General features: G+C 28.5%; 1 protein-coding gene across 2 annotated transcripts in view; it reads left to right on the plus strand.

Annotated features, from left to right (window-relative positions):
* Nucleotides 1-9326, plus strand: part of escl (embryonic ectoderm development protein escl) — a 60299-nt gene extending 50973 nt beyond the window's left edge. Inside the window, exons 8-9 of one of the 2 annotated variants that reach the window (XM_075379507.1) lie at nucleotides 1042-1223; nucleotides 6073-9326. In XM_075379507.1, coding sequence (XP_075235622.1) covers nucleotides 1042-1223; nucleotides 6073-6214 — 324 coding nt within the window. In that variant the 3' untranslated portion in view covers nucleotides 6215-9326. Of the gene's footprint in view, nucleotides 1-1041; nucleotides 2468-6072 lie in introns of those variants that run through there. The other variant, XM_075379517.1, reaches the window with a different exon arrangement.
* Nucleotides 9327-11904: the final 2578 nt, after the last annotated feature.

Raw genomic sequence — 11904 nt, forward strand, 5'->3', positions numbered from 1 at the left:
AAATTTTGAGAAACTTGCTGCTCTTATGCAATGCCAAGTTTCATCCAAATAAAAATTGTATGCTTAAAATTTGTTTTGTTCGTATTTATTTCTTGACATTGTTTTTTTTTAAATTTTAATTAATATTGTTTGAATTCATAAAATAAAAAATATATCGTAGGCTTAGATTGAAAACCTGCTAACTCATATTCAGCATATTTTGCACAACTTTCTTAAAACGCATAAATTTTTTGCTTGTCACGTGATTTCAATTAAATAGGTGTATAATAGCGGTGTTTCATAGGCAATGTAAGGTGTTTTTCTCTTTCTAATAGTGTGAAAATGTAATTTTTGACCAAAAGTGGAAGTTTGCAATTTAAATCGGCGATATAATGACTTCTTTAATTATCTTCTAAAATTTTAAAATTATTTGCCCATATCCATAGTCGACCGCAGACTATATTTTATGGAAAAAGTAGCCCCTAAAAGCTAAATGTTTGGCCACACCTGGTGTATACCATATATTAGGTTGGTACCAAAGGCAAAAAACTTGCACCTATATAATTACTAAAAGGTGTGCATAGACACAGTGTTGAATAACTGTTAAAACTTGAGCTAAGGCTACAAGACCCTATAATTTATTTTTTACCAGAAGTTCAGCTAATCTTATTGAAGTATTGCAATAAAATTTTTAAGTCTATTATTATTAAATGTAAAAATTCAAACTAAATTATGGTAATGATATTTTGATAATAATTTTCTGCAGTTACAACACTGGTGTTATTTATTTGGAATAGACTTATCATGGAACTGCAAAGGAATTTCCTCTATTAATTTTTTTAAATAAAAAAGATGAATCATTAAAATTAATGAGTTTGGACATTAGTAAAATTGAACATAATAAAAAAACCTCACTTTTTATAGTCCGCAAAGACTTTTTTTATTTAATTGTATGCATAATAAGTAAATACAATATAATAAGAGACTACTTTCTTATTATGTTTTTTCTGTGCATTTTGTATTAGTAAATATATTCTTTATAATTTTTTTTTCTTTCAATAGATTATAGCCCTTGGAAATCAAGTTGGACGAACATTTGTCTGGGAATTAGGTGTATCTGAGCCAACTGAAGTACGCTGTACTACATTAACTCACCCAAGATGTGTTGCTGCTGTACGCCAAACTTCACTTAGCCGAGATGGTTCAGTTTTACTGTCAGTTTGTGATGATGGCACAATATGGCGGTGGGATAGAGTTAATTAAACAATTTTCAGATGATGTTCAAATTAGTGAATTCACTTTAAAATATTTGTACACATTTTATTGTAAATATGTGTTTTTAGTTTATGTTGGTTTGTTTTCAGTAGATTTTAGCTTTGCAGGAAGATAATGAGGATGATAATATTCATCTTTTATGCCTTTTGAAAAGTTGTTTATACTAACTTTCAGTTCTCTAAGGAATGACTTATCCAACTGCACTATATCATTGGTAGTTATATTTTACATCAGGCATGCTACTATGTGAAATATTTCATATAGAGTTAGCAACTGTCAGGTTATTGGAGAATAATAGTTTAATGTCTTGGATTACTTTGATTCTGTCTTGTAGGAGCTATCCCTTATTGATCTTGGTTATTTTATACAAGTTTCCATTTAAATTTTTAGTATATGCCATCTATATATTTTATTTTTCAGGATATTCATCATCTAGTTTACAATTTTACTTTAGTACTTCTTAATTGTTTGATTTGTAAAGGTCTCTTACTTTCTTTAAGTTTTTTAAAGTTTATTTTAGACATTAGTATCAACTCCACTGAGGAACACTAATTTAGTGATCTAGTTACATAATACATGTTTCATATCATTATTAATTTGTGCGTGGATGAATGCTGATTTTATAGAAGGCATATAGTGATATTTTGATAAAAATTAGATGGAGCAGTTTATTATAGTTTTACACATGATTTTCTTACTTTTAACTAATTTATTGAGAACATAAGGTCACAAAAATCCTGAACTGTCATCTTAAATATTCCAAAATTTAATCAAGCATGAAGATAATTAAAATAAAATGCTTACAGCAGCATAATAGATTTTTTCCACATAATTAAACCAAAAGATTATGAAATCTTTTTAAATAAGGAATAAATAAAAATTTTAAATTAAAAAAAGTTATTGGCTTTTTCTAGTATGGCCTTAGATTTCGTTAACGTTATATATTAAAAATCTATAGAGAAATGAGTTAGTATTGCTCTAATATATGGTAGTTAAACTGTACATTAAGTAGGTCAATATTTTTCATTGGCTATCTCTTGTTCTGCCAAGGAAAACATTAAGATCTCTCATGTAACATTCTACTTAAAAAGTGATAGACCTTATTGTAGTTCAGTCCAATTTGTTAACAACATGGACTGCTAAACCTACATATCCCTCAACTATGTATTATTGTAATGTGATATATATATATATATATATATATATATATATATCTTTTGAAAATTCAAATAATTCATCAACATATTCACTATTGCACTAATTAAATTCAGTTCAACAACTTAACCACCAAAACACAGTAACAGATAAAACCTAAAATTGTAATACCAATAGTTGACTCTTGCAGGATTCCACATCATTAGTTGGTACACAGTTTCTCTAATTACATAAAAATATTAAACAACTTAAACTTTAGAATACATAAAACATTATTAATGACCACAAAATCTGTATGAATAATACAACTCCACTGCCATTACTGGAATGATGTAAATTCAAAACATCATACTTTCCTTTATTCCTTTGTTTTGTGTGTGAGTGTGTGTTGCTTTAATCAGTTACTTTAAGATTTGAAAAAATCCTCTCTGTATCCAACAGAAGTATAGCAGTTCAAGGTTATGTCATGTATTTTTAAGTCTTACACTATTCTGCTGTTTTGATTGTTAGTTAAACCTAGGTATTTTTTTTTTTTTTTTTTTTTTTTTTTTTTTTTTTTTTTGTTTTAGTGCTGGGTAATTTTTATTTAATTTATCCCTACAGTGTTAGCATACTTTTTGCTAATTTGCTACATTTTAAAAAAAAATCATAACCAAAATTCATTTTTTTTATTTTATTTTGTTGGTGGTAGTCTATTCTTTAATATAAAGCTTTTAAAAATATGAGCCTATAAATAATTAGATATAAAAACAGTAAAATTTAGCCATACTTACAAATGTTTTGTTGATTTTTACCAGTTTGATACATTTTGTAAGGTGTTAAAAAAATACTAAGCTAAAAGTGAGTTACACCATGTAAAAGACTGTATTTTTCTACACATACTAATTTTAAAGATTGTATCTCAGTAATGAAAGAATTCAGATCCATTTTTCAAAGTAAGGCATTAAGAGTTTTTTTGGCATAATGTTTATGTCGTGAAGTATCATAACATGATACTTAAAGAGTAGGCTTATCGTCACTTAATAAAATAAATAAACTGGAAAACAAAGTTTAACTTAATTACTGTAAAAATGATAACTTTTAATTTAGTAGTGATGAAGCAGATAACATTTAGTGTGCAAACCTTTTTTGTACTTTTTACTCATGTATGTCAACTTTTTCCTCCTCCCACCTGCTTTTGTGTTTGCTGCACTGCAAACACAGCAGTTTCTTTCTTTGCCTCTTGGCATTCTTTCAAAAAAATTATCTCTATTTGTATCACCATCTGCCTCAGGCTGTTGCACACAAGGAGCATGGGGAGATTTGTTCAAATCTTGTCTGTCTTGTTTTGTTTGTAACCATTCTGTAGATAAATCGTCTACTATTGATGATGTAAAGACTAATGTGGTTAAAGGTTTATTTGTATTTTATTTTATAAAGAATATAAGAATTAAGAATGATTCTGCCAAAAATATTAAATTAATTTTTTCCAATATTTTATCATTTTCTTGTTGTCCAAATAAACATAGAGAATCTGGTCTGATACATCAACACACACACACACACACACACACACCTGTTATTGATTATAATGTCTTATCATTTATGGTTACTATTATTACTATAGCGCCTCTTTTTTTTTTTCATTTTATCACCAGCCTTTTCATTTGTTGATATTAACAATACTTGAGATTTCTATGATTTTTTTTCTCTGTAATAAAGTGTCGGCAACATTTTTCCCTACTTCAGTTTTTGAAATCATCTCTGGTGGAATGTCTTTTCTGTTTTTACATAATGCATTGGTAAAAAATGTACAATGAGAGTATAAGTATTTAGACAACTTAATGGATATAAAGAAATTATCTATGAATATATAGTATCCTTTGTTTAGATATACTCCCACTCCCACTGGTAATAATTTAACCACTACCATATAAACTAATCCTTTTTCCTGCATTTCTTTTTTATCATTTCCTGTCACACCTTGGTTCACAAAAGTTTTAAGCAGTAATGCGTCACAGCATCACAGATGATCCACAGCTTCACTTCCCATCTGTGATGCTTTGTTGGCATGTACTGTAAGAATCGTGTGTGTGCTTTTGTGTTAATCATGCTTTCATCAACTGATAAATATCGGCTAGGAGTATAGTAAAATTTTGACAACTGGTTCAAATGTTCAATTAAGGGTTGGAAATGGAAGCAAGGATGTTAACCCTTATGATGGGAATTAGGTAATTGGTTGTATCCACCATATGCAGGAATTGAAGTATAGTTTGAAATCTCTCTAGTGAACATCTTCCAAGCCATGGAATGTACTGGCTGGAATATGTCCACCAATAGCTGTAGATGGTGGGCTTTTTAATATTCATCAAAACAGCAATATGTTGGTTGGTTATATTTCAAGAAGTGAAACAGGTTTCCATTTTTTAAACCTACTGTGATCTTTAACATTTTGGGCATACTCAGCTATAAATTTTTCACCATAATTGTTGGATTATTTTACAGACCTTTGTAATTAGCCAGTTGTAAAAAATAACTTTAAATATTCAACTCGTTTTGAATTACTGGGTGGACAGTAATCAGTTTAATCCCTGGCAATTCCTGAAAATTAAAATTATGCTGATAACCCAAATCATTATCTTCATCAATGTTTGTCCACTCTGCTCCATCCTCCAAGTCACTGAATGTTGTCATCAGTCTGTTTACAAGATCAGCCTTTAGGCCTAGGTGTAGTTGGTGGAGGGCTAGTAAAATTATTTTCTTCTAAATCGGAATCTGAGTAATGTAAAAAACTATTTCATTCTTTAAATCTGATATAAATGGTTGGTTTATATTGTCTGCATCATTATCAGTATAGTCGACAATATCAGAATCAGAACTCAACGAGTCACTATTCCATATAAAATTACTTTTATCTGAGTCATCTGATGCTAACGACACTTAAGATTGTTTCATTTTTACTATTTGTATGAAAAATATTGCAAATCTTTTTTAAAAAAATTGCACAGAACAATAATACACAAACACTATTAAAACTATTTATACAAAAAGTACCCCAAAATGTATGCAAACAACTAACCTTGAAATAATAACAACAATCACACATGTGCATGAATATAAAATCAATTTTTCTTACTATATCTGTATTTTCGATACATTCATGTATATTGCTGGAAACATTGTTTTCTACTTAAAGATTAAATACAAAACATATGTAAAACACATGATTTCTCTCTTTTAGAATCGATTTATATAAATGTCCTAAAAACCGAACGCTAGCACTCCGGTTTAGTCTGCCGATGTCCAATTTTCAGGATACCAGTACTTTAAGTAAAGAAAAATAACATCCAATTTTCAGGTCATTAGCTTCACAAGGGTTAATTGTAATCTTTAGTCTCTTATTAACAGCATCATTACTATTGAAAAAATATAATAATTGCATATATCCGTGTGGTAAATTTATTGTTTGCATTTTTGTTTTACACATTCACGTTGTCCTAAGATTTTTCCACATTATTAAAATTTTGTTTCGTAACTAATTTTAACTCATTGCTTTTCACTTAATGTGTTTATTTTTCAAATAAGTGTTAGATTTTGGTAAGTTACATTCTTATTTGATTGACTTTGTATGGTCTTCATGTTTTTTATGCATCTCTTATGTATATAATTTTCTTCCTGTTTTAGCCCTTCATATTTATTTCTACCACCTTCATTTATCGTATGGATGACAAAATTGAAAAAATGTGTATGGTTTTTATTTTCAGCAAGTTACTTTTTAAAAAAGCCTAAATTTATATTTCTACTTAATGCTATATGTGAACTGTAAATGTTTACTAATACATCTTCATAACATTACATTTAATTCAGGACAATAAGTATTATTTAAAAAGCTTATGATAGATTATTTTTAAACTTGTGTACTAAATAAATGTGCATGCATTCATATACATGACTGAATATTTAAAATTTGTGTTTTATTTACATTAATTCCTAAAAATTATTTTAATTGTTAAAAGGAAGAAAAATGCATGAAAGCTAAAAACTATTTATACAATATTTGAAGTAGTATCAAGTTAATACAAAATCTCAACATTGAAACTTACAAAGAAGAGTATAAAAACATGATGTAATGTGACATAAAAAACTGTAAAAGAAGATAAGTACAACCATCAATAGATGGTGCTTTGTTATTAAAAAATCTAATTTAAAGTGATAAAAAACTTTGAAAATTAGCTATAAATAGATAATAGCTATGATTCCAAAATGATTTTGCTGTTGAAATCGACATAACAGAATTTGTGTGGGGCATATTTCAAAATGGCTCATTTTAAATTTCTTTGCTATGAGAACTCAGAAATATTCCTACTTTCTTATGAATTTCATCTAAATCTTCAAAAACCCTTGTCTAAATTCTCTCCTTCATAAAAGCTACCCCAAAATGGGTGAGGGTGGGTTTCATTCCACAAATTTGGCTGTTTTTTTGTAAGTTTCGTAACTTATTTAGTGTGCTCATTTTCTGACCTCCACACTTATATCTTACAATCTTTCTACCATATCTTAAGTACCATCCTCCAAATTCCTTCTCTCTATTGCCTCCATCATTGCAGACATCAGCTGGGATGGAGATTATCCATGTCTTTTCTTTTGTGCAATCCATTCAATTCTACCCGTCTGCATATTTTTATTCTCTTAGTCTACACATATAACTGTAAAAAATCAAATCCTGCCCAAATCATCAGTCACTGTGCTTGTTGCTGCTGTCTCCTTCTTATTTACTACAACCTAGAAACTAGGGTGTACATTTCTCCATTCCTCTTCCTTGGCTTCCAAGTATCCAATTCATACAGTGGAATATCTTTGATAAAACATTATTGTATAGCCTGTAATTTTTTCTTTCCATATACTCAGACCTACAAAAGAGTACCAATTTTAGGTAGCAACTCTTTCTTGCAGTATTTAGTGATTGGTGTTGTTTATACAATTGTTTTCATCCAATAAGATAGGATTACAAATTCATTAAATGGTTTAATATTTCCCTAAAACTAGTTACCTATCTAAAACTAGTTACTAAGTACTCCATCTTATTAAATTACGCTTCAGACTCCTCTTTAAAATGTTTCTGTCAATTTCTTTTACACTGTATTAGTATGATTCAATTGTTTCTTTATTCTTCCACATTTTAGTGCTGATTTCATAGATATTTTATTACTGAAGATATGATTTGTTCTGCAGTCAATATGTCTGAATATCTGTTGTATGCAACTGAATTTTCTCTCTGAATAAAATAATCAGTTTTAGATATCAAGTTCTAAGTTGGATGTATCCAAGTATAAATGAGTAATTCTTTTTATGCTGTAACTACCACTCATCCACTGTCAGAAAGTATTATACATATTTTTACCCATCACCTTCATTCACAGTTGTTCTGGCAAACCTTTCAACAACTTCATTGGACTTCTTCCATCCTGTTCTGATAAATAAGCTACAAAATATTAATGCTTATTCCATTAAGTAATTCCACCAAGAACAGCAGTAAAATTATTTTTGAAAAATTGTCCATTGTATTAGCCTCATCACACATGGGAATATAAACTACAGTAATTGTTACAGAATTATCCTATATACTTTAAGAGAGATTGTAACAACAATGATTATTAGCTCTTTGATTTTTAGAAATGTCATTTTAAAAACACAACTATTACCACTTCCTAATTTCCTTTACCTTACTTTTTTACTTATGTAAATGTTTCAACATCAATTTTTATTTTATTTGACTGTCTACTACTTACTCATCATTACTAACTATAACAACACATCATAGCTAGTTTTTATCCATGTATATTCATGGATGTTTTACAGTACATAATGAAATTCCAAAATTTGCCCAACATAAGATTTCTAACGTAAGATTTCTCAAATTTTCGTATAATGTAACATAAAATATTACAAATTAATTATTGTCTTCCTAAATAAGTATTTTGCTTATCTTATTAGTCAATGCAAACTCTTTTTCCTTGAAAATTTATGGCCCACTATAATTCAGTTTTGTCTATAATGCAATATGAAATTCATGTAAACATATGTTTCTTGCATTATATTATTTTCTGATCTCCAAGTTGCTGAAATTGCTGTAATTTTTTTTTTCTTTTTACATTGCATCATGTAACATTGTATACATTGATATGCATGATTTGACAGTACTGTTTTTCTTGTTTAATTTTACTATGAGTAGTACCAGTTTCATTATTGACAATCTTTGCCGTAATAGGTAATTTAGGCAGCCATAATTTTAATGATTTCATTGTTGAACCATCTGTTGAAGAAACATTCCACGCATGTTTGATGTGTGTGTTCTAACTGTGCCCTAGCAACAGAATATAATTATTTATAAAATTAATTTTCTGTATCACAGAGTTTGGTTTTGTCTTTTTTTTTCAATTTTTAGTACATTCGCTCTGATTTTTGTTTCATCAGAATCTTTTCTATGATTTAATTAGAAACATAGTTTAAAACGTTTATATTATACAGAGGTATGTTTAACATATTAGACAACAATATAATATTTTTTATCAGTGGACTATTAGTTCATGATTTATAAAATGTTATTTGCTTATTATAAAGTTTTTTTTTGTTATCATTTATTGAGATTGTAAATTCCTTACTATAATATTTTTATTTTAAACATTGTTTTTAATTAAGTCTTACGTAAAAATATTTTCATGAAGCAGAGTTATGTTTGAAAGTAGTAAACACAAAGCAAAAAAGAGAAACAATAAGTAAAAAAAATGTTAATGTTCTTAGTAAATATACTTTAGTTGTAAGTCAAATCAAGTTTACAATAAAAATTAAAATTATTGTTGTATTAGATTTATAAAATAACAAACTGTAAAAAAGTTAATTTTGTATATCAGCTCAATTTATCATTAAATTTGTATTCATTCTTGTAAATTATTTAAGTTGTTTTATTATGCAGGTTTAGTTCATTTTTTATTTACTTCTAGATTTGTCCTGTCATCTTAAAGAATGTGGGTAATCATCTTTCCTTCTCTGTTAGGCTACATATTGTTTCTGCATTACATAAAGGAATACGAAACACCTGGCGTTTACTTTAAGAACTTGAATTTAACCAAGTACACAAGTGGAACATGTAGTATACAATTATTGATGTTTTTTTTATCTTCAGTCATTTGACTGGTTTGATGCAGCTCTCCAAGATTCCCCATCTAGTGCTAGTCGTTTCATTTCAGTATACCCTCTACATCCTACATCCCTAACAATTTGTTTTACATATTCCAAACGTGGCCTGCCTACACAATTTTTTTCCTTCTACCTGTCCTTCCAATATTAAAGCGACTATTCCAGGATGCCTTAGTATGTGGCCTATAAGTCTGTCTCTTCTTTTAACTATATTTTTCCAAATGCTTGTTTCTTCATCTATTTGCCACAATACCTCTTCATTTGTCACTGTATCCACCCATCTGATTTTTAACATTCTCCTATAGCACCACATTTCAAAAGCTTCTAATCTTTTCTTCTTAGATACTCCGATCGTCCAAGTTTCACTTCCATATAAAGCGACACTCCAAACATATACATTCAAATATTGATGTTACATATAATAAAATAATCAACAGAAACCAATAATAAAAACTGCATTAGATAATAGATGAAAAATTAATTTCTGAATCAAAAGTAAAAAAAAGCCTCATATCTAATCAAACTTTAGCATAAAATATTTTTTTGTGATTTTTTTTAACTATTTATGGTTTGCTGGCACTTCTACTACTACATCTTGGGTTTTCTCTTGCTACTAATTAAAAAATTACTTTGTGATCTGAAATAAAGCAAAAATTTAAGAATGGTCACATTGCCAGATTTGCCCTAGTCAATTTACAGTATCACTTTTGTATAAAATTATCATTCTTTTAAACTTAAGCTTTGCAACAATATTTTCTTCAGAACCCAAAAGGGGTTCTTCAATCTCTAGGTTTGCAGAAGCTGCTTCCTCACTTATATCAGGAATTTTGGTAAAATTGTTAGTATAGTTTTTAGCTTTTTTATACAATTTAATCTGCTGTAATAATAATTTTTTATGTAATATGAAGAGCAATTATCTCGTTATTAAGGCAGCATGTATTATAAAAAAGTTTTTCTAAACATTAAGCTACCTGATATTTTCTTTTTATAATTAAATATCTTTTCAGCAGTTTAATGACAACTTTTTATATCAATAAAAAAGACGTAACTTTTAAATTATGATTAGTTCTATTTACATAATGAGATTGATTTATTACTTATGTCAGGTAAGTGAGACATTTCCTTAAGGAACTCCTATACAGTACAGGATTAATGAGAGGCTGACTTTCCACTAATGTTTCTAGTATGGCATAATCTTCACTTCTGATCCCTCTCCACAGAATAGTGAAGTAATATCATGTAAATCAACTGGTCATTATTTCTCTGAAATAAGATAAAACAAGAATTATTAGGTATTAACCAAATTCACCACAGTCAAATGGATTCTGTAGCTAATATAGCCATTACATAAACATTTTCTTGATTTGGCCCATAAGTTGCTCCATCTCTTCTTCATATAGTAAGTTTTTACCTATACATCATGCAGAGAGTTCATTACATATATGGATCTCCAGGCCAAGATGTGTTATTGATTATAATTTAAAAGATTGGTGGTAAAGGACAGAAATTCTTAAGCAATTTCCCAACCCATTCGCTCAGTTTCCTGATTCATTCTTCCAGTAGCATAGCGAGTTCCATTCCTCATTACAGTTAAAACCAGAGCTTACCAAATTCTGACCTTGATCATGATAAATAGATTTTATTGATCTTGAACTAACATTGTCTCAATATCATTATTTTTATCATTTAAAACCAAAGGAAATACATAAAGCATATAGCCAGAAAATACATAGGAACAGCTGTATAAAATTATTTGCTTTTAAAAATGTTATTTTAAGTTTATTTAGCAAAAATTATGCATGCACCCTTTTCTATCAGAAATAATCCCATGTTTTTTATGTTTAAAACTCATGTACCCATATGTTAAAATTATGTATATGTGTATACTGGCAATTAGAAAAAAGTAGACAATTTTGATGGTATATCAAAAATGTATTTGTTAAAATATTAAACTTTAGTAATTTAGTTAGTAAACTAAATATTATTACTTGCTTGGTTTTAAGGGAATTCTTAAAGTTTGTATCTATAAGTGTTCCATGTGTGCACCATGAGTCTTAATCACAGATATCAATATTTAGTCCACTTCTTCCCAAATACATGAAAGTTTATCCTGCTCAATACTAGCAATATTGTTTGTGACTCTCTTTTTAAGTTATCTACATCAGCAGGAAGAGAAAAAAACTATCTTTTATAAAACCTCACAAAAAGTAGTTATAAGACTTTTGGTTTGGACTTATTGACAAGCAATATATAAACACTATGTTTTCATAAGTTGCAGTCGCTTGGAAGATATTCATCTAGATAATTTTGAATGTGTGT

Source organism: Lycorma delicatula, chromosome 1 (assembly GCF_047948215.1).
Source record: "Lycorma delicatula isolate Av1 chromosome 1, ASM4794821v1, whole genome shotgun sequence".
Classification (NCBI taxonomy): domain Eukaryota; kingdom Metazoa; phylum Arthropoda; class Insecta; order Hemiptera; family Fulgoridae; genus Lycorma; species Lycorma delicatula.